At 38.3% G+C, this 24,896-nt stretch overlaps 1 protein-coding gene across 1 annotated transcript in view; it reads left to right on the top strand.

Annotated features, from left to right (window-relative positions):
* Positions 1-24,896, top strand: part of LOC123672776 (nephrin) — an 84,477-nt gene that overhangs the window by 55,364 nt on the left and 4,217 nt on the right. The window contains exons 4-14 of the mRNA XM_045607055.1: positions 16,465-16,617; positions 17,288-17,482; positions 19,228-19,518; positions 20,798-21,097; positions 21,154-21,290; positions 21,395-21,548; positions 21,604-21,906; positions 21,964-22,254; positions 22,314-22,604; positions 22,968-23,143; positions 23,273-23,690. Of these exons, the coding sequence (XP_045463011.1) occupies positions 16,465-16,617; positions 17,288-17,482; positions 19,228-19,518; positions 20,798-21,097; positions 21,154-21,290; positions 21,395-21,548; positions 21,604-21,906; positions 21,964-22,254; positions 22,314-22,604; positions 22,968-23,143; positions 23,273-23,690 (2,709 nt within the window). The remainder of the gene's footprint in view (positions 1-16,464; positions 16,618-17,287; positions 17,483-19,227; positions 19,519-20,797; positions 21,098-21,153; positions 21,291-21,394; positions 21,549-21,603; positions 21,907-21,963; positions 22,255-22,313; positions 22,605-22,967; positions 23,144-23,272; positions 23,691-24,896) is intronic.

Genomic DNA, 24,896 nt, shown 5'->3' with positions numbered 1-24,896 from the left:
CAAAAAGCAATATTTTATCAGCACACGAAATTCTTTTTTTCATCTTTTTTCAAATAACAAAAGTATCTACAGTCACAACGCAATATATCACAAACTAATGGTCGGAGTGCTGTCAAATTTTGATACGTATCGTTTGAAGGTTGGTACTAACTAAAAATTATATGGACTTAATATTAGCACCGCCATCTGTGCCTCTGACCGGGGACTTTTCAATTGGTTTAATACTGAGGCCAATCTGAGTTTTAAATTCGAAAATCGCAGACAAATTCACGCTAAACGATAAAGACGCCTTTCCTCTGGAACAGCCCTGCAAAATCCACATCCCTAAGGAACCGAACAGATCGCTCCCGTTAACCAAATCATCCTGTCCCATTCCAGCATCATTTCCTTATACATCCCGACGATTTTCTCCCGATATGAAAATGGAAAACGTTTTTCCCTCGTCTCGCATCTGGGATGCATTCAGTTTTAGGAATCGCTTGTTATGGCTAATAAAGAGCAAGAAGGGACATTACAGATGACTGGAAACGTGTCCCGGGGCGTCGTTGGCCCGACGCCAAAGACCGGACTTTACACAGCATCTCCCAGGACCCATCAAAGGGAATTACCGATATCCGTCGCGACGGCACGAACATCTAGCCATCGACGTTGAAAAACCCGCGAAATTGAATCGACCATATCGGGACTGACGATCGCCCCGTGAAAAAAATTTGGTATTTCTAGATGAAAATGGCGTGTCGGATTCAAGTTAGATTTCTTATCGTGATATGACCGCAATTCTTTCAGGTCTTGGTTCCAACTAGATTTGGCTGATTGAAGGCGTCTTTCATGTGAACAAAAGGCCTTTCCTTGAAAAGTTACACTTTTTCATTATACATTTCTAAAACGAAAAATTTCAATTTCGTTATTTCATCAAAGTGCATTTTGTATCCCTCAACCTGATACGCCTCTGTAGAAACCTACTACGTCATCAATCCGGAACAGCTCTATCTTCCTGAAGATTCTAAAGTTTTTTACCTTGTGGTCTAGAATATTTCAACTGCTCTAAATTTCCCGAATTCGTTTCATATTGCAATTGACTAGTTTGGTTTATTGATGACGTACGTTTCGTTATAATAGTAGTAGTGAATATTGTGATTTTATTGACAAAATTGAATTGACTAAGTCGAACAAAATCTTCTAACTTGAATTTTGATATCTCTCCTACAAGCTCTGGAAAAAACTATGACTAATAATTCAAGGAATTCATTAACAAAAATCAGTTGAAAATGTTTGTATATTTGAACTTTTAACAGTTCATTTCAAATATTTATATTCAAAAGAATTTTACGTTTACGATTTTAGAATCTAAAAATATGCACTGAAAACGCATCAATTGTATTTCAATGTACCTTCAACACTAAAATTCTTGAATTGCGTAAAACCTCAGAGTGATAAATATAGATAGAGACAGCATGTCATTTTCAGTAAGCAAATTTTGTCCCCAACATGAGCTATCAAATTTGACATGAAGCTCGCGAGGATGAAAATATATCATTGATACGATATTTCACTATATTCGCGAGTTTCTCAACAAAGAACGCACTTCCTATGTTCCATAGTGAATCAACGTTTCATATGAAGTAAAATATATTGAAGTAAATACCTAAATATATCAGAAATGCAGAAAACAAACTTCAAGCGCGCCAAACGACGTGAAACAACCGATGACACTAGGAGAGCAAAAGTTGCCAAACCTTGGATTTCAGCAGGTAGATACAGAAAATAATAAATATTCTGCTTATTATGAAGTCGACAATTAGGAAAATATCGGATTCCGAATATTCAAATTTGCATATTCAATCGAGAATCAATCGAATAAATATATTCCATTAAATATGATATACATTCATAACGATATAGTAAAATTGTGGATTTAAAAATATATCACAATCCGACAACGTAATCTAACCGTGTTGGGGACATGTAAAAATTGGGTAAAGCGTAAAAGCAATGCAATCAAATCGACGTAGCGTGCGTTCATCAGCGCCATCTATCGTCACGTTCCTAGGCGAAATTCCTGGAATCGAAACACACGCGAAAGAGAACAGCATCGATAACGAGTTGTTGATTGATAAAGCTGTCGCTTTTAACACGTGTCGGAACCGCCCCATCTCATTTGATTGGAAGAGGGTGAAAATATTAACTGGCACGTTAGTTCTTACAAATGAAGTTGCTCTCGAATTCGGGAAAGCGCTCGCTTCGGCTGAGCTGAAACAATTGTCTGATGGGTAGAGGGACGGTGTAATCAAGGAAGGCCTGGAAGAAAAGTGGGAATGGAAATGGTAATTTGTGAAATAGGATTGAAAGAACAATTTATTGGATAAGTGTGAGATACGTAAAATTGTTCAACATCTATTGAGAATTGTACATCCTTCTGTTTAAAATGTTAACTTGTATCGTATTAATACTGTTGATCATAAAAAATTAGGTTCAGAATTCAAATCATGTTGTCCAATCTGGACGTCCAATTTTCGATGACTTTTTCCAACATTTGTGGCCGTATATCGACAATAACACGGCGAATGTTGTCTTCCAAATGGTCAAGGGTTTGTGGCTTATCCGCATAGATCAATGACTTTACATAGCCCCACAGAAAGTAGTCTAGCGGTGTTAAATCACAAGATCTTGGAGGCCAATTCACAAGTCCAAAATGTTGCGCCGTCTTGTTGGAACCACAGCTCCTGGACATCATGGTTGTTCAATTCAGGAATGAAAAAGTTAGTAATCATGGCTCTATACCGATCACCATTGACTGTAACGTTCTGGCCATCATCGTTTTTGAAGAAGTACGGACCAATGATTCACCAGTCCATAAAGCGCACCAAACAGTCAGTTTTTCTGGATGAAACGCTGTTTCGACATACACTTGAAGATCAGCTTCACTCCAAATGCGGCAATTTTGTTTGTTGACGTAGCCACTCAACCAGAAGTGCGCTTCATCACTAAACAAAATAAAATGGACGTAGTGCGCGATACGTATTCCGCACAGAACCATTATTTTCGAAATGAAATTACATTATTTGCAAGCGTTGTTCAGGCGTAAGCCTATTCATAATGAATTGCCAAACCAAACTGGAAATAAATCAATTGACAGCTGTTAAATCGGTCGCCATCTCGAACAGTAATGCCAACTTAAAGTTATATACCTCGAAAAAAATACCCTATACTTCTCTGAAAGGCCTGGATGATCTGCATTAGTCTATGGACAAGCAGTCATGTTACACTCTGTATAACGAGCCTACAAACTAATTTTACAATTTCATACCCCATATCAATTTTACCCAGTTTCTCTAATAGTAGAAAGTGTTGTGAAACTAAATATTGCCCCCCTTCCTTATTGTTTTGAAACTAGACCCAAACTACAACCTTCAGTTTCTACGACCGAAGAAACTTGAGAAAACTGAACTTCAGAGTCACCTAGCTAGATCTCATTTTCCTCCACCTCGACTAAAACTAATCACAAACCCGAAATTTTTCCAAGAACTCCTAGATGCACGGACGCGCGCACTAGGTCAGTTTAATTAATTTCTTCTCTCTGGTCCATTCCGCTTCAATTTGAACTCGATCTGTACCCTCGTCACGTATTTCTCCTTGATACGTAGAATTAAATACTTTGTTTCAGCTTCGTTCTACCCTCTGACGTAAATTGGAACGCTATGGATTACCTCCAACACTAATGCTGCATGTGCAGCCTAGATACAAATCGAGTTTAACATGAAAAAGGCCATCCCGTTGAATTGTGGTAGTTTTTGGGTCAATCACTGCATTCAAACTATAGTTGAATACGTTATGTTGATAATCCAGCATTTTAGATTACTTATAGAAGTACTTACTATGAAATTCATTAATATCTTAAGTATGGATTCACCGCTTAGTTTGATTTTCAAGCTACTTGCCTTCATTTCAAGTCAAGCTCAAGTTAAGTAGTAGTTTTTCAATGTCAAGTCAAGTATTTATATATCAAGTACTTAGTATCAACTTTTTTGAACTAGAACCAAAAATTAAAACACTATAAATCGTAACAAAATGAAAAATAATAAAAAAATAAAGTTTCTTTATATTGAGAATCCTCGGAACGGCGACCTGTCGATCGGAACTGTCGATTGAATCGTACGACTGAACCTGAAGACCCAGAACTGACGATCGAAGACCTGATGGCCATGGTGAATTTTATTAGATACATTCAGTTCAGGTCTTTAGATCGTCAAGTTTACAATTGTAGAAATATCACTAAATAGTAAACAAAAAGCAGCTACAGCAAAAATTCGATTAATGCATAATGATGAAACATTAAATAAAGGGGTTAAATAAAGGTTGCTTCAACGAAGTATACTTTTCCATATTACTCATCTAGATCTTTACTCATCTTTTCTATATCTACTCGTATACTGTCAACTTTCATTTGAGAATACTGAGAGAAATTAAGACAAATTCTGAACTACAGTTCGCCTTCAAGTTCGTCTTTTCGAGGCCAAGGGCAACTTCATAACGTACTTCTCCAAAGCATAGCCCAGAGCCAAACTAGATACAGATTTTTCCACCAGATTTCATGAATTATTCAATCTATTTGCATTTTCTGAGACGGTAAGAGACCGAAAATTGGCCCTTAATAACAGGAAGCCTCTTCGTTGGCTTTCAAATCCTCTTTTCCCACCCTCTTCACCATCTCCGAATTTCAGAGCACACTATCCGATGTTCCCACGTTACGAACATGTCCAAAATCGAAGCAGCAAGCTATATAGGACGTTCTGTTGACGAAGGTCGTGATATCCCTTCTCCCAGAATTGGGTTAATGGCCAGACTGTATAATAACTTCTCAGATATTCGTACTCAGCGTTTACCCTCCTTGTTTTGGACAGATAGTTAACGGTCTCATAGATGAAATGCGGGGATTAGAGAAGACAGATCTGCTGCAGGAAATCCCTTCTACAAAGGCACCGTTTTCGAACAACTTCTCGAAGTTCTCTGGGCTGAATATCACAGCTGAGATGCTGTGGTGCGGTGTTTGCGGAATAACGCTGTCTGAAGTTTAGTTTGTGTATTTTTAACGCCTTCGGTTTATTCTTTTATTTTTATTTTGACTCTGATGGATTTAGCAGACGTAGTCTTGTCAGAAATTTGGCTTTCATTTCGGTCGTATATGTTTTTGTTAGTTTCGGAGATACAGGGTGATTTATGAAAATTGGCCTAAATTCCTGATATCCAAACTTGGAAATCTGCAGTCCGATTTTGTTCAAGTATTGTGGATTTGTTCATCTCATAAAATCCTTCAAAACGTTTCTTGTTATTTTATTATATCCACGACTTGGATTGCAAAACTTAAAATCGTGTGTAACTCGATTCATCTTGCCATTCCAGGTTTTTAAGGAAGTTGTCACCTTTTTCAAAGGGATGATCGTATACTCAAGAATCATATGATGTCATTATAAATGATATTTGACTATTTTTGGCGAAAAACACATACGCAACTATCCAGCTGGACCTACAGTGACTCAATAAAAGGCAGTGGCGTTCAAATTGAGCCTAAAAATGTCGAATGGAGCAGGATTTAACCATAGAAGTGAGTTGACACTTCAAAAATTAAAATTATTGGTCCTGATAGATTTGTTTCTAGAACAAATTTATTCAACTGAAGAATACTACAGTGACTCAATAAAATGGGCCGTACACATTTAGAATAAATCGCAAAAATCAGGTTAACGGAGAATGTAAACAAAAAGCCGCCATATTTAGGCTCAGCCAATCAAAAACGAGACCACGCTTGTCGCCACTGTGGTTTATTAAGTCACTGTAACTGTAGCTGAACCATTCGGCCACCTGTATTCACATAGGAGACACATACGAAAAAATCTCTCAATCCTGAGAAGAAAACTGTAATGGTGAAACAGAAAACTGTAATAACCGTTATCTAAAGGAATCTTTCAATTTCATGTCAATATTGAACAAACTCTAGTTCACCAGAGATCCCAGCGCCCCAACCCCATCTCGGTCTCAAGTTCTGGAATATGCGGGGGCGTATATGCCAGATTCTACATATATCACGTATCTCTTGGCGTGTTCGCAGAAAGTTCAGAGACTCGGCCGACGTAAACCTTTGGGTAACGCCCGGCAGGATTATGCGTTAGAATGAGCTGAGACAGGCTGAGGATTAAGTTTTAACACCCTGTTCCATCTTGTGTGTGACGGGGGCTCTTGTGTGTAACTTTCACCTGGTCCGCCGTCTGTGAAACTATAAAGTCAAAGGAGAAGGGTTTGGAGCAGAGGAGAGGGGTTGTTTTGAGGTGGATTCCTCTAAGGATTGTTGAGGGAAATTGGGTTTTTTGCTATGGTTATTATACTGAGTCACATAATAATTTTTTGTATACATGTCTCTTTTTAAAAAATCAAATCCTTGGAAAAAATGTTGAAAATTAATAACTCAGAGTAATGAAACAAAAAAAGGGTGTTTTTTAGAGCTATAGAACTTCAAATTGCAATAAAACAACGATGGATTATTCGATTGACATGAATTTTATTTATCCGCAAGATAATCTTGTGGCATTACATTTAAAATATGATTTCTGGCATATGACCGCCACGGCTGGCTCGGATGTAGTCCAATCTGGACGTCCAATTTTCGATGACTTTTTCCAACATTTGTGGCCGTATATCGGCAATAACACGGCGAATGTTGTCTTCCAAATGGTCAAGGGTTTGTGGCTTATCCGCATAGACCAATGACTTCACATAGCCCCACAGAAAGTAGTCTAGCGGTGTTAAATCACAAGATCTTGCAGGCCAATTCACAGGTCCAAAACATGAAATAAGGCGGTCACCAAACGTGTCTTTCAATATATCGATTGTGGCACGAGCTGTGTGACATGTTGCGCCGTCTTGTTGGAACCACAGCTCCTGAACATCATGGTTGTTCAATTCAGGAATGAAAAAGTTAGTAATCATGGCTCTATACCGATCACCATTAATTGTAATGTTCTGGCCATCATCGTTTTTGAAGAAGTACGGATCAATGATTCCACCAGCCCATAAAGCGCACCAAACAGTCAGTTTTTCTGGATGTAACGGTGTTTCGACATACACTTGAGGATTAGCTTCACTCCGAATGCGGTAGTTTTGTTTGTTGACGTAGCCATTCAACCAGAAGTGCGCTTCATCGCTAAACAAAATAAAATGGACGTAGTGCGCGATACGTATTCAGCACAGAACCATTATTTTCGAAATAAAATTGCACTATTTGCAAGCGTTGTTCAGGCATGAGTCTATTCATGATGAATTGCCAAAACAAACTGAGAATAAATCACTTGACAGCTGTTAAATCGGTCGCCATCTTGAACAGTAATGCCAAGTAAAGTTATATACCTCGAAAAAAAACACCCGTTGAAATGGCATAGAAATGCCCTCAGAACTCTGTGCTGGAACCAAAATCTGCACCTTCGAATTGTTACCTCAGCAACCGCATTTTAAAAATCTTAGGATATTTCCGGCAGCAGACTCACTCAATGGTTTACTAGCAAAATTATACCTACTGTCAATTCAAACTCGTAAGTATCATAACAAACTGAACTTCTTTTCGTCACCTCTTGCTTATGAATCAAAACAACAAAGACATACTATAATTGGCTCCACAACAAAGTCTGCTATTACACAAAGCAGGGCATCCCCATATATTTCATTACTGTGAGGCAGACCTTTGATTTTCCTCAGATTCAACATGATTGTCGTATGTTACATCCAGGATGTACAGGAAAGCCTCACAAAGGCAGTATTAGTAGTATTTCATGAGAAAATTATGTTTTGTATCCATCTCCTTGAAACGGCACAAAATAGGACCGCATGGAGAACTTTGAAAGAGGCGTACGTCCAGAAGTGATCGAGGTGTGGTTGATAAAGAAGAAGTGGAGAATATCCATCCCCTCAGAGGCTATTGGGCCAACAATAAATGAATTTCTTCAGTTAGGTTGGGCTCTCACAGGATATTATAAAGCAATTGCAAATAAAAATAAAAAAAAAATAAAAAAAAATATAACTCAGTTAACCTTATCGGCATGTAGAATTTATGGTTTCATTGTACGAAACGCGAGATTGTTTGAGAATTCGTCAACAATAATTCACTTATTTAACGCGTTGGTCAGAAGTAAGCTCGAGTATGGTTGCCTAATTTGGCGCCCAATCTATAACTGTCATGCTCACCATCTAGAGACTGTACAAAGAAGGTTTTTGAAGTGGCTTTCATATCGTGAGGATGGACTATACCCACCTAGGGGATACGATCATAGCATCTTATTATCAAGATTTAATTCAAAAAGCCTCGAATGCAGAAGAGGTTTGCATGCCATCAAATTCCTTCATGGTCTTTTGGGTGGTAGAATTGACTGCGTTGAATTGCTGAGTAAGCTAGATTTTTTCGTACCTCGCCCGAATGCTAGAACTAGATATTTTTTTTACATAAGTACACCAAGAACTAATTTGCTGTTGCAGTCACCACTGAGATTTGCTTGTTCCGTTGTTAACTCTCTAGCAAATAGATGTGATCTGCATTCTCAATCTCTGGTTCATATATGTGATTTGTATTTGAATGAAAACATCTGAAGTTGAGGGGAACACGCATGACATTATATTGTATTCGATTTCCATTTATTTATTGTATTTTGTTTTTATTTTCCGGGGCCTGAAAACTGTCTTTTGGGGTGTGTATGGGTTGTTTATCTCTTAATTTTCATGATTTTATTGGATTATGTTCATGATATAGCATTAATTTTTTTTTTTCTTGTTAAATTAGTATTGATTGTTGTTTTTGATTTCCTGTAATTGGGTATACCTGTTGGAAATAAAGGCTTATTATAAAGGCTTATTATTATAAATATGTAGAATTCAAAAGGCGCAAAAGTGTAAAGATCAATTACAATGAAATCCAGGATTAAATTGTCTCCAAGATGAAGAGAGTGTCCCCAAAAACCAGAATCGCTCCCCGTAATCAATCTTTAGAACCGTAAGTTGGCGGAAAACAGTCCCCCCGATGCAGTAGCAGCTAGCAGCTTTACCTAACAACGCCTCGCTAATGCCCTCTGATGAAATGATAATAACAATACCGCGATCCGTAACGATACGGCATTATGTGTTGTCGGCAACGTATTCCCTCCTCTCCAGACACTGTTGATATTCCCGGGAAACAAAAACACCCAAGAACCGTACATAACGAAAGTTTAATTAAAGTTCGGCATTGTTCCTCCGGAGTTTTGTAATTGGAATACTCCCGACTTCTCTCCTCTCCGAGATATTTAATATGGCGCTTCCAGGTTCGACTCCCCACTATATTCCTCCTGTTTTCTTTCCGGGGTTTGATTTACATAAGATGATTTCTACTCGGATTGCAGGTTCTGATAACATAGAGCACATCGGAACACTTTTAGTGTATTTTTTGCTTGATGTAAGGTCGTTCCCGGAAAGCATTACAGCCTTTAGTTTATGGTATCGTTTTCTTAATCTCAAAACAAATATGTCTCCCTTCATTAAACGTAAATATTTCGGAGCAAATTTGGTATTATTCACTTGAGAGTTGAGAAATTTTCAAGGATAAGAGTATGTTTCATAGATAATAATGTGGAGGTGACCCTTCCTCTAGAAACCCACACGGCAACTGAAGAACAACTCCGTAAGCATTGTCATACTATAAAATCACTTTATCATGTCTCCCGTTGTATTGCGTCCATTTTTCTTTCAATGCTCGGCTCAAACTCACTAATAACGATCACCTGTGATTGGTTCAGTTGGTTTTAACAACTCATATTACACTACGCCGAGCTGGTTCCACCAAATACTGAGCATAACCTTTGAACTGTGAATATTCGGTTTGGCCTTCAACGTGGAAGCATGGCCGGGATATCCCCATGATTTTCTACGCTTGGGATTATCGTAATCGTCTCCAGTCACAATGCGATGCAGAAATTCCTTCCGTCTTTGCCTTGCAAGCAGCTGTTCACAAGCAAACAAACGCCGTTCAACATCTCTCGGCTTCGACTCGTACGACATCCAATTTCCTTGTTTCTGAATGATTCCCGTGACTTTCAGGCGTTTTGAAATGGCTTGTTGCGTCACTCCCGATGATCCTGCCAATTCTTGCGTTTGACACGAGTCTTGATCAAGTAATGCCTCCAATTTTGCATCTTCGAAAAGCTCCTCTTTTCCACCGCTATGCTGGTCTTCGACGTCAAAATCGCCGTTTTTAAAGCGTTGAAACCACTTTTGACACTTTCTTTTACTAATAGTGGCCCCACCATAGGTATTTGAGAGCATTCAATGAACTTCAGCCGCAGATTTACTTATATTAAAGCAGAAAATTAAAACTTCCCGCAAATGACGAGAATTTTGCTCGTAAGCTGACAAGTTCAATCTAGAATAATCTTATGATGCAGACACAAATTGACTTGTATTTCGATGGCATTATGTTTACAAATACCTTAGCTTATTGTATGACATCTACGATCTATTTACTTTGATTACCACTTACCGCTACAGCCATTTATTGCAAAACGGCGGAAGCAAAGTTGTACACCTAATAAAAAAAAAATCATTTTTCACAAACATGACCTTATACAATCATGAAATTTAAATATTTTGTTACTAGATTTGATAAACTCCAGGTCCAAACACTAAAGCTAGGGATCGTCTACATGATTTTCGCCGTAAAAGACGAAAAACCTTATCCGAAGAAATAGAAAGTGGTAAACCATATTGTAAATAAGGCTTTGTATTTAAAGCAGCGTTTCCCGTTTTCCAACCGAATTTTCTCAAAACCTGGTCAAGTTTTAATTAACGTGGAGCTACGTAACTGAAATCATTCCATTCCCATTGTTATCACGCCTTTCTCCAAGTCTGTTTCGCAAAGAATGCATTCTGCCGTTCGAAATAAGCCTCACCTGAAATCACAACGGCCGTGGAAAATCGAAGTAAAAAAACTCTCCCATTTCCGAGACCACTACAAACCGGAAAATATTCAAAGGAGACCACAGCGGGCGTCCGTAACAAGTTTCATACGGCCGTATAACCTGTTTATCCGAAAACTTCGTCCGAAAAAGAAATAAAAGAAATCGGGAAGTAATAAAGCGCGGCTTTCGCAAGCTAAGTAGTTGCAAATTTTGTACGCTTCGACTCGGAAACGAGGCGCGTTCAAAGGAATCCTCGTGATTATAAGCAAACACGAAATTTAGACGTAGTAACTGCAAGTTCACAAACACTGCCTCCGGTTATTAATTACAAGTAGTTGCGCCGCTGAACTTGACACCAGCAAGGATGAAAGAGTACGTCACTGGGAAGTCGAATGCATCTCCTTGGAAATAAAATTGTACCGGAATTTCTGGAGAGGGTGCCGGAAATTTATGTAGGTCTGATCGGATTGTGTGTGATAACCTTTAGGTTTGAGAGATTGGATTTTTTTTGGACAGCTATAGTGACGAGTTTCGGGCATCAGCGAGCTTTTATGAGGTTGAAAACATGAAACGGGGCTTTCTTTGATTGGTGTCTTGGAAAAAAAGATGGTCGTTTGAGGAGAACTCGAAGTTAGTTGAATTATTCGATTGATTTATTTTTGAGGGAAAAATCTCTAAGTCTGAGGGTTTGTAGGATTTTTTTGATACCGACGAAGTTGCTTTTGAATTATTGATTGGCTGCGTACAAGCTTTAACTGTCTTGGTTTTATGTCTTGATTTTTACACAAAGCTCAAGTGAACGTTCAGTATTATGTTAAGGTCAATAGAGCTGTTCCATAGTTCTAATGAATTCCAGTAGTCCAGTATTCCAGTATCTGGGAAGGTTTCAAAGAGGTTACTTCCCCACTTCTAACGGGTGTTTTTGTTTCGAGGTATATAACTTTAAGTTGGCATTACTGTTCAAGATGGCGAACGATTTAACAGCTGTCAAGTGATTTATTCTCAGTTTGGTTTGGCAATTCATCATGAATAGACTCACGCCTGAACAACGCTTTCAAATAGTGCAATTTTATTTAGAAAATAATGGTTCTGTGCGGAATACGTATCGCGCACTACGTCCATTTTATTTTGTTTAGCGATGAAGCGCACTTCTGGTTGAATGGCTACGTCAACAAACAAAACTGCCGCATTTGGAGTGAAGCTAATCCTCAAGTGTATGTCGAAACACCATTACATCCAGAAAAACTGACTGTTTGGTGCGCTTTATGGGCTGGTGAAATCATTGGTCCGTACTCCTTCAAAAACAATGATGGCCAGAACCTTACAGTCAATGGTGATCGGTAAAGAGCCATGATTACTAACTTTTTCATTCCTGAATTGAACAACCATGATGTCCAGGAGCTGTGGTTCCAACAAGACGGCGCAACATGTCACAGCTCGTGCCATAATCGATTTATTGAAAGACACGTTTGGTGACCGCCCAAAATCACGTTTTGGACCAGTGAATTGGCCTCCAAGATCTTGTGATTTAACACCGCTAGACTACTCTCTGTGGAGCTATGTAAAGTCATTGTTCTATGCCGATAAGCCACAAACCCTTGACCATTTGGAAGACAACATTCGCCGTGTTATTGCCGATATACGGCCACAAATGTTGGAAAAAGTCATCGAAAATTGGATGTCCAGATTGGACTACATCCGAACCATATGCCAGAAATCATATTTAAAATGTAATGCCACAAGATTATCTTGCGGATAAATAAAATTCATGTCGATCGAATAATCCATCGTTGTTTTATTGCAATTTAAAGTTCTATAGCTCTGAAAAAACACCCTTTATATTTCTACAACTTTCCAAAAATTCATCGACACTCTTCTTAGTCGAACAGCAGTTTTACCCTCTCAATTTCGAACGTCACACAGATGAAAATTTCCACTTAACCAAAGCGCTCGGATCACAGAATACCATTCAATCCAACCTTTCCTATCGGTGATAAGTCACATAAGGATCTGAGGGTCGTAGTATCGCCTCGAAATAATCGAATCTGTTTGATCGGAGGATTCGTTAGCCGTGGGGCAAATGCTACCGTCCCAAATCGCTGTTTACATATCCGAATTGTATCGGAGAGAGACTGCCATCACGTATTTTGACGTGGAATTACAGCAAAACCCCCACACTGCTGTGTTTGCTTATTTGTGTCAGATGAACAATTTGCTCTCGACTGATGTTACCTCAAAGGGATGATAATTGTTAGTCACATTTCCTGGAGGCAGCCACGACAAATTAGACAATAGCTAGTTGTTTCATCTAACCTACAAATTCAATTCTAAGGATAGAGGTTTCAAGGTGGCGTTGATACAAGGTTATCTTTGTCGAAAACTTTTTTTTACATGTCCCCAACATGGTTAGATTAAGTTATCGGATTGTAATATATTTTCAAATCCACAATTTCACTATATCATTATGAATGTATATTATATTGATTGAAATATATTTATTTGAGTGATTCCCGATTAAGTATGCAAATTTGAATATTTGGAATCCGATATTTTTTCTAATTGTCGAATTTATAATAAGCAGAATATTTATTATTTTCTATATCTACCTGCTGAAATCCAAGGTTTGGTAACTTTTGCTCTCCTAGTGTCATCGGTTGTTTCACGTCGTTTTTCGCGTTTGAAGTTTGTTTTCTCAATTTCTGATATATCTGAGGTATTCGTTTCAATATATTTTGAGTTAATATGGAACGTTGATTCACTATGAGACATAAGAAGTGCTTTCTTTGTGGAGACACTCTCGAATTCAGTGAAATATCGTATCACTGATACGTTTTCATTTCCACTGATAATTCTCATAGAAACATCAAGCAATTTTATGAACATGATCATTATTGAACCAAACAGAACAACAGTATTCAGCTTCAGAAAATACCAAAGCCAATAATAATAAGACTTCAATATCATACGCAAATTTTACAAATCTACATTCATCGAGGAAAATTCATAAAATTTTTATATTCTGGATATTCCATTCTTATTCATAAAAGCAATCTTTCCGATAGACAAAAATCGATAAATAAAACTCGAACGAACCGTACACTTCAACGATAATCAAAACTGAAAGACGAAAACTGAGATGAAAACAGAATGATACATGTTCGGAAATCAGACGATATTTTTTGCTAAACAGAAACGACTGCACCGTATCTCTTCACATTTATATATACAGTATATCATTCGTATCCAGACGTGTTTTTTCCCAGTCAGTTATCGAAACATTGGCTGATCCCCTGCTCGGCAAGAGCGAATAAAGCCGAGGACGAAAAAAAAAACGGCATCTGACGAAATGAAAAATCCAGGAGGCAATCATACGCCGTAAACAGACGACCTTTGTACCTCTCCGCGTCCATTCATCCTCTCTACGGAGCAAAACTGGACATCAAAGAGTTTTCCCGAACGTCATTCAGTTTGATGCGACCGGCAGAATCATCGCATGTCGCGAACCTCAGATAGAGCGAGTCCTCAATGGCCGGACGAGCTTAGGAAATCGCGGAAACGGACCAATAGGGAGCCGTGTTCGTTAAAAAAGGCAACGTTGATGGATTATACGTTTCGTATGGAAAAAAAATCCTGCCATTGGGAGCTACACGTCGGTTTTTTTACGCAACATTAATTAACAAGGACGCAGTTGGGTTTTAGGCGATGCCTGTCGAAGTCGTGTAAAATTCTGATAGGAGAGACATTCTAATCGCTGCATTAACGACATGTCCATGGTTTTTCAATAGGAAGGATACAATTTGAAATGGTATAGATGTACTTTTTTGACTAGGAATACAATTCCAACTGACAAAATATCAATACCAACCAAAATAAAGAATTGTATAATAAATTGATGAATTGAATAACGAAAGACAGTTATTTCGAAATTTTGCATTTTTAAATAATATTTTTGCTCATCGGTGACTCTAAATAATCATTTCACTCATTTACATTTGAGAACACTGTAGGCCAACTGAAAGAAAAGTTTCTCTGGTAAGATTTACATAGATAGCAATCTCAACAGGTAGTCATAGTACTTCCCTCTTACTCTTCTGTGAAATGGATATGCAAATTACATTTAAAATTGAAAACACAATTTTAGAAAATTAAATTTTGTCTTTTGGTTGAATATACAGGTCGTAAGTTAGTGATTCAGTCAACTGATTGAAGTATAAAACACTGATGAGCAAAAAATTTATTCAAAATTATAAAAATTCCGAAATGCCTGTCTTCATGCTAATGTAGTTATTCAATTCATTAGCCGTTCACTGAATTGTACAGTTTTTGATAATTTTTTCTTTTGGTTGGTTTTGATATTTTATCAGTTGGGATTGTATTTCTGGATAAAAAAGTATATATCAAAAATATATATCAGATAGTACAGGTTTTGACTAAGATGCATAGAATCCATGAATCTTAGTTTTGACACAATGATGTCGTAATTTTGATATTCATATCATTAGATTGCATCTCAGAGTAATAAACATAGATGAAGGGAGCATATGCTTGTTTCAGAGGCCAATTTCTTCCCCAGCATAAACTATCAAATTTGACATGAAGCGCGCGAAAATTAAAACATATTTCAATCAATTCGCGAGTTTCACCACAAAGAACGCACTTCTTATGTCCCATAGTGAATCAAAGTTTTATATTAACTCAAAATATATCGAAATAAATACCTAAATATATCAGAAATTCAGAAAACAAACTTCAAGCGCGCCAAACGACGTGAAACAACCGATGACACTAGGAGAGCAAAAGTTGCCAAACCTTGGATTTCAGCAGGTAGATACAGAAAATTATAAATATTCTGCTCATTATAAATTCGACAATTAGGAAAAATATCGGATTCCAAATATTCAAATTTGCATATTTAATCGGAAATCACTCAAATGCATATATTTCATTCAATATAATATACATTGATAACGATATAGTAAAATTGTGGATTTGAAAATATATCACAACCCGACAACGTAATCTAACCATGTTGAGGACATGTAAAAATTGCGTATACTTCCTCCATCAATGTTTATTACTCTATGAGTTCTTGTAATGTCTTCTATGAAAGTCTAATCGTTGATCCTTCAGAAAAAGTTGCAGGTTTCAATCTTCCTGAAAAAAAATTGATGTAATTCAAAGGGACGTTATTCAGATGATCAGTATTCAATCCGAGGACGAATTCTCAATATCAGTTTCCTTCCAAACAGACCCTTTTAGAACCAAGCGCGCAAAAACACCTCATAAAATGTCATATCGCTCGACCAGCGCCTAGCCACCTCTAAAAATTCGTGCACATCCCTCGAAATCAAATATACCGATCTATATCAAATTCCCATCTCTCGAATTGCATACCGAAACATGGAAAAATAAAGTTTTTTCGTCGGATTCCCCGCCAGGAATCCCAATTTTTTCGTTCATGCATTTCTGAGCGACACAATCATGTTTTTTGTTGTTTCAGCCCCTCCGTCCTCTGTGGAGATCCTGGATCACCAGGTGGATACGAAGATCGAGATAAAGGAGAACGAGGAATTCCATCTCGAGTGCAGGGTGAAGAACGCCAAGCCTGCAGCAAAGATTGTCTGGTACAGGGGGAATGTCGAACTCAATATACGTGAGTATCAGAATTTTGTTATTAAACTAACACACTCCTGGTTGTTGGAAAAGCCATTCGGGATTGGGTTAGATATGAAGTCGGCCTGAAAATAAGTAAAACACGGTTAAAATACAATTTTTCATAAAATTTTCGACTTTTTGACATCATAGCAACCTTTAAGATTGATCTAGACGGAATGTTCGTTGGAAAAAAACGCCTTAATATCCATACTCTATGATTCGTCTTTGTATATGAACGCTTAGGCATTTTTTCGCGAGGCACTCTACAAAGTTGGAAATTGTCATATTCCAAAGGAAAGTTCGTCGCGAAAAAACGCTTTAGACATTTGTTCTGAATCATAGAATATTATATTAAGGCGTTTTATTACGAAGAATTCTGTAAGACCATAATTCAATTGGAGTTAGATGGAAATTGGTCGCACAAAAACGCCTTAACATTCAAAGTTACCATAGAGTATGATTCGTCATAGAATATGAACACCAGGCGTTTTTTTGCGACGAACTTCGCTGTTTGACAATCATTTCTTCATTAGAACCAAATTTCTTTGTCTGGAATTTATTTTGAAGCCAGTTATCACTGGGGGTCAGATCTTATTAACCCCAAAAATAAGCTACGAATAATCCAAATCATAGAATTTGAATTAATTATTTGTTTCAATAATTTCCAGCTAATCGTGAAGACAACACCATCGAGATACCATCTATATCTGGTGGTAGGAAGATAAGTAGATTCGATACACATTCCAGGATTTCTCTGAAGCCGACAGCTGAAGATGATTACGCAGAATATACCTGTGAAGCTAGACATGAAGCACTCTCACCTGATACTTCTATGAGAGCGTCTGTTCAATTGAGTGTTCTATGTGAGTAAAAATGAATAATTGTTATACACGATGTTACACTTATTAGTGTTGAAGTCATTAAAGAATTTGATGAAGAAATTATAATTATGAACGAGTTTATACTAGGCAACAAAGACAAAAGGAAATTAAAAATTGTATAATGAAACTGAGATGTTGAGTATACATACTCAAAAATGTAATAACCGAATGATGAAAACACGGCACATAATATTTTCCATCTCAAAATAAAATGCTTGAAATTTCCGCAACGTTTTTGTATTCACCAACAAAGCATCTAAGAAAGATATTCCCATTATATTTATGTTGCTCTCACAACACAAAGCCCACGTCCAAAATAAAAAACGCAAACGGAAATAGCCCAGGTAATAACTCAGCAAATTCGTTAATTATTGAATAAACGCCAAGGGAAACTCCGAGACAGCTGCTCAAATAACCCACGAAAGTGAAATTGAAAAACACGTCTTCCATGCCGAAGAAAAATCACCCCTTGCCACGTAAAAAAAAACTTCGGGTAAACTTCCCGATAAATATTTTACCATCGGGCAATACAAACACAAACTTGTTTTTCCATCAATCCGACCTGTTTTGACGTGTAATGATTAATTGGCCCCCACCGAAAATACAAATTGAAAAATTCGCGGTAGACCGTATTGACGATATTAAAAATTCAGTTGCCGAGAAACAAATTTTAATTAATTACGCGAGATGGAGCTTGGGTCGCCGGCGGCAGCGGTGGTGGGGGGAGTGAGGTTAATGTAACAACGGTGAACAACGCAAGAAAAAAAGGGTCATTTCGTTGCTGTCGCTCCAGTTTTCGCCTTGAAATATTTATGATAGTAGCTGTTTTATTGACTGGGGAAAACTTTCAACGGATATTGGAGCTGGAAACTAGGGAAATTATTTATTCAAGGGGACAAAGTAGTGGTGAGAACGGGGGTTGTTTTGTAGGTTCTTGACGCTATACTTGTTTGGTAATTTTGAAACATCTGCAAAAGGAGAACGATGCAGATTTTGCACAAAGGATTTTTTATTAATTTATTTTAGTAATGGTGAAGAATTTTCGGATAAGATGTTTCATTTTGAATAGCCCGCTATCAGGGCAGCTGTCACTTTTGGAGCTGTCTTTTGCAGTTTGAATGTTTCTTCGAATTTTTGGTAGTAAAGCTTACAGTCTGCTTTTACAAATAATATCAGAGGAGAGCGTTCTAAAAAAATTGCTATGTATTCTTAAAGGAATTATTTTTCAATTTTCATGAAAACATCTAGAACCATACTGTGGTACATACCTGATGTAAAGTGTTTTACATTGAACAGAAGTTATTCTAATTTCCCCTGCCTTATTATGTAAATAATTTTTTTTGTTTCACACACTAGCTTCTTTAGACTCCGTACATTTTCCATAATAACGAAACAATTTAAGCCAAATTAAGTAGATGCGCCTTCTTCCAGAAGTTTCATCCCGAGATCACTGATGGTTTCCTCATTTAGGCAATCTCTACCTAAGACACACCCTCTGACTCCATCGTGGAGAGGTGACACTGCTGCAACGCGGCGACCCCTAAATATCCTCCAGGGCCAAAGTAAAGAGTTGCGCGGCACCCATAACGCCATCTCTTGAACAGACAGTGTCACTACACGTTCTTTTTTGTTCAGAAATTCAATATTCTACAGTTCCAAAATGAATTATTTCAAATATAGGTTAAACCCAATGCAACACCCTTAAAAACCACCATCTATCGTTTCAGACCCTCCAGGAATGCCGTACATCGAAGGATACACCGAAGGAGAGACGATACGTCGAGGTCAGTCGGTAGAGCTGGTGTGCCGCAGCAGGGGTGGCAACCCTCCAGCACAGCTGATTTGGTACAAAAACGGGGAGCAGATCAGGATGGCGTACCGGACGGCAGGACGGGTATCTGAGAACGTTTACGCCTTCACAGCCGAGGCGAGCGACAACAAGGCGAAATACAAGTGCGAGGCGAACAACATCATGTCCAAGACGCCGCTGAAGGTGCACGTTGAGATGTCTGTCTTATGTGAGTAGAGTCGTTGACTTTCTATTATAAGGACCAGTTCCATAATCGAAAGTAAAGTCTCCTTTTCCGTGACAAGTCTTCTTCACGAATGAAACTTATTCCATAAAACCATTTTAAGATTAAAGAATGCTTTGAAGTATCCTCCATCATAAAGTCTGGATAGTGGTCCTTTACCGCAAGAAAAAGAATCCTTAAAGCGGTTTTTACCAAAAGGAACCTTTTCGCATGAATTATGGAACCGGTCTTAAACTATTGAAATGAAGAAGCATTGTTTTTAAGTCTCTTTGAACGTCCATGGCTTCTATTAGAGGCTTGCCTCACTCTGTAAATGTTTCTTTGTGTCCTAACAGTTCCTACAGGTCCAGGTGATTTCATTTTCACGATGTCACTAGTTCCTCTCAGAATTTCAACTCATTTCCCTTCTAGCCAGATTCATAACAGATTAGATACATATGGCGCCACCCCACGATTCAACGGACATATCCCGCAACACCATTCGCACCCTTATAACCCTCCAAATTTTATAGCGTCTCCCTCTCAGGGAAGGCAGAACTGTCCACATCTAACTGACTTCCGAAATTCGACAGTGATCGTTAACCCCAGCTGCACAGCAAACAAATAAGGGATGCTTATCGCTGGTCGGGCAGAATAGTCGAAAATATCGCGGGGCAATAAAACCGAACTAAAATTCCAGCCAAACAACATTATGTCCGAAGTTATCCCCACTGTCCACAAGCGACTGGTTTATGTAAGTTTTACGGACCTTGCCGTCTCGACTACGAGCTAATTGATCATAGAATACGAGATTGGGGGGGTCTTCGATGATATGACTTAGTGGATGTTATCTTTCGTTATGCTTCCTTTCCCCTTTTTACCACGTTCTGAATCGATGACAGTAGGAAATTCCCCCTTTATATGTTGTCTTGTCAAGTCTCTGGACTTTATGTCAGATCATGTCATTTAGGGTGAAACAAAATAGAAACAATAAGTAATAAATCATCCAAAGTTTTCTTAGAAATCACTGAGTTAATCGCCTGGTTGACATTTCTGTATTCTGCGTAAGCTCAATGCTATGGTTCAGCTTAGATCTTCTTCTCGCTTCTTTCACATAGGCTTAAAGCCTGTTCGATGATGTCCCTCTCTGTCTGTTTCATTACTATATCTTCTATAGTTTCTATATTCAGATAACTTGTAATCTGTTGGAGCTCCTATGTCTTACAACTTCATTTCATTGAACTCTGTAGTGTCTTATGCTGAATTCTTTCTTTTGCTGTTATAGTTTCGCCATCCCATGTGACAATATCAGGACCAACTGAGGCAAGAGTTGGCGACCCTGTACCTCTAACTTGCACCACAGCAAACTCCAACCCACCAGCAGAAATCAAGTGGATGGTGGCTGGTAGGCAAGTCAGGAATGCCACCTCTAGAACGCTTATATCCCCAGAAGGAGGATGGGTGACAACGTCAAACATCACAGCTGTTGTGGAGCCCAATAGAAGGAGTCTTGTTGTGATATGTCATGGATTGAACATGCAGTTGACTGAGAATGTGGTTTCCACCCATACAATCAATGTTCTTTGTGAGTTTATTCAAGGAATTCATTGAAAAGGAGTTACTAAAGTAAAAATTTTGCAGATCCACCAAGTCCTCCGTTTATCCATGGATATAAAGAAGGTTCAATCATAGCTGCTGGTACAGTGCAGAAAATATCTTGTACTTCTTCTGGTGGTAACCCTTTAGCGACCCTGACATGGTATAAGAATGACAAAAAGGTAAGACAATTGAAACTTACCACTTCTTTTGATAGCTACAATATTTTTCTTTGTTAAAAATTTTGTATGCAGAACTTTTAATATATATTTTTTTTTTTTTTCAGATCAATTCGGTCACCAAAACAACAGACAAATCAGTAACAGCAGAGATAACAATTTTAACCAATGTGACTGACAATGATGCCAGATACAGATGTGAAGCTGCGAACTCCGCAACAGAAATACCTCTTTTCGAAACCATCACAATGAAAGTGTATTGTAAGTTTCACCAAAATAGTTTATACCAACTTATTAACCTTATTTCCTTCTCTAGTTCCTCCAGAGACAGTTCGAATACGTCAGGATCCCCTGGAGTTGAAACCTAACACTCAGGCAACTCTGATTTGCGATTCTAGCTCTAGCAACCCTCCAGCTAAGTTGTCTTGGTGGAGAGAAGGTATACCCGTACAAGGAGTGTTCAACACCAGTAAACCTGGTCTTCATGGTGGAACCGTTTCGACCATAGAGTTGAAACTGAATGTTACCGAGCAGTTGAACGGTATTGTCTATACCTGTCAAGCCACCAATGAGAAACTGGAAAGATCTGTGCATGATGCTGTAACGCTTCAAGTGTTGTGTAAGTTGAATTTCTATAGTTGAATATTTCATTTATCTCATTTTCTTTTTTTTTTAGATAAACCCAAATTCGACAAAGAGAACGAAGAGGATATAGTTGGCATTGAGAATGAGCCTCTTATCATCTCCCTTCGTGCTGAAGGAAATCCTCAAAGCATCACCTACACCTGGACCAAGGATGGTTTACCAATCACACAAATGTCTTCTAGCTCTGGTGTCGAAAGGATAGTCTCAGAGGGACCCACCCTAAACATAACGAAACTCAGCAGAAATGATGCAGGCACTTACATCTGCGAAGCTATCAATTCACAAGGAGGTTCAGTCTTCAATATCAACATCACAGTAAACTGTAAGTTGTTCATGTTTGTCAAATTATTCTCTTATGTTCAACTAATGGTACTCTTTCAGATCCTGCAGCAATTGTTGCGACAAGTGAGAACGTTATAGCTAGCCCGAAAGAAGACGCAACTCTGTCTTGTTCAGCCGAAGGGAATCCCTTGTCCGATGATTCTATACAGTGGAAGAGAGATGACTTTCCTGATTTCAACGCTAGAACTTCTGTTATGTACGACAAAAATGGTACCTCCTACCTTCGGATAAGTGGTGTGACACGAGAGGATCTTGGAAATTTCGAATGTGTAGTGAATAATGGTGTCGGAAACAATTCAACTTCGAAGAATGTGATGCTGATAGTTAAACGTAAGTTTGATGGAAAGTCACTAAAGTTGAATTTTAAATAATATCTAGTCTTGTAAGAAGTTTACTTGTTGTATATATTTCGATGAATAGTGCTTAACCAATATTGTGTCGCTTAACCTAACCTAACCAATATTGTGGTGTGGCCTCCTTCGGGGGATATGAGATGTAATCTTCAGAAGACTACACAGTGGATCTTGTGTTATACTACTTATCTCAAGCAGTTCTGCCTAGAATCTTGCAGGATCCTTCATGTTTTTTGTCATTTCTATTAATAGTTCATTTGGAAGATTAAAAAAAAAAAACATGAATACATAATACAATACCTAAAAAGACTTCTATTGTTATTATATGTTATTTTTCCAGATAAACCTGAAATAGATGAGCATCCAACACTATTGAAATTCGCAAGTGACGCTGGCAACACTGCAAAACTCGTATGTAAGGCTCAGGCTTCTCCGTTGGCAAAATTTTCATGGGCTAGGAACGGTTCCCCAATAGCACCAAACAATACAAGCAAATACTACGCCACTTTCAAACAGGTAAGAGTCAAGACTCCTTTACACCTGTAGGAAAATTCTTCAACAACATGCCAGAATTATATTTTGAAACATTCATGTAGTCAAAGTTTTTTTATTTATTTTTCTATTAGTAATCACAATTTTTTCCAGATCGACGTTCTAACCTCAGAATCCACTCTCTACATCACCCACATAACCTCTGCGGACTACGGTAGCTACGAATGCGTAGCCAGAAACGAATTGGGCTTTGACACATTATCGCCCCGCCTTGAAGTCACCGCACCGCCTGACCCGCCATCTTTGTTGCACGTCATCAACGTCACCCACGATTCTATCACGTTAGGTTGGACGCCTGGTTTCAACGGAGGCATGAAAGCATCTTATCGGATAAGGTATAGGGAAGTGGATTCGGATAGTTACAAATACGAAGATGTTCATCCAACTGAAGCCGTCAACTATACGGTTAAGGGATTGGCTATCAACACCCGGTATATTTTCTCCATTATGGCTATGAACAAGTTGGGAAATAGCAACTTTTTGCCGGATCTCACAGCAGGACAGACTTCGAGTAAGTATAAGCTTTATCGTTGCTTCTATTAACAATTGGTTATTGTTCGATTAGTGGTGATTTGTTATAACTTCAGGGTGCGCCACGTCAATCTCCCACATTTCAAAGGATATTCACACAAAGAGAAAAAGATATATTCAAAAAATTTTTCCTAGAAAAGTTGTAAAGGGTGTTTTTTTTAGAGCTATAGAACTTAAAATTGCAATAAAACAACGATGGATTATTCGATTGACATGAATTTTATTTATCCGCAAGATAATCTTGTGGCATTACATTTTAAATATGATTTCTGGCATATGACCCCCACGGCTGGCTCGGATGTAGTCCAATCTGGACATCCAATTTTCGATGACTTTTTCCAACATTTGTGGCCGTATATCGGCAAAAACACGGCGAATGTCGTCTTCTAAACGGTCAAGGATTTGTGGCTTAACCGCATAGACCAATGACTTTACATAGCCCCACAGAAAGTAGTCTAGCGGTGTTAAATCACAAGATCTTAGAGGCCAATTCACAGGTCCAAAACGTGAAATTAGGCGGTCACCAAACGTGTCTTTCAATAAATCGATTGTGGCACGAGCTGTGTGGCATGTTGCGCCGTCTTGTTTGAACCACAGCTCCTGGACATCATGGTTGTTCAATTCAGGAATGAAAAAGTTAGTAATCATGGCTCTATACCGATCACCATTGACTGTAACGTTCTGGTCATTATCGTTTTTGAAGAAGTACGGACCAATGATTCCACCAGCCCATAAAGCGCACCAAATAGTCAGTTTTTTTGGATGTAACGGTTTTCGACATACACTTGAGGACTAGCTTCACTCCAAATGCGGCAGTTTTGTTTGTTGACGTAGCCATTCAACCAGAAGTGCGCTTCATCGCTAAACAAAATAAAATGGACGTAGTGCGCGATACGTTTTCCGCACAGAACCATTATTTTCGAAATAAAATTGCACTATTTGCAAGCGTTGTTCAGGCGTGAGTCTATTCATGATGAATTGCCAAACCAATCTGAGAATAAATCACTTGACAGCTGTTAAATCGGTCGCCATCTTGAATAGTAATGCCAACTTAAAGTTATATACCTCGAAAAAAAACACCCATTATAATGTGGTTTTTTCAAAGTATTGTCTTCAGTATATTGAGTCTAACTCGGTTATTTGGGTGATTTTTCGAAATATGGGAGCTGGCCGTGGCGCACTCTAT

This window comes from Harmonia axyridis, chromosome 2, assembly GCF_914767665.1.
Source record: "Harmonia axyridis chromosome 2, icHarAxyr1.1, whole genome shotgun sequence".
In the NCBI taxonomy this organism is placed as follows: domain Eukaryota; kingdom Metazoa; phylum Arthropoda; class Insecta; order Coleoptera; family Coccinellidae; genus Harmonia; species Harmonia axyridis.
The sequence above is the reverse complement of the archived record's forward strand: the minus strand, read 5'-3'. Positions and strand labels throughout refer to the sequence as shown.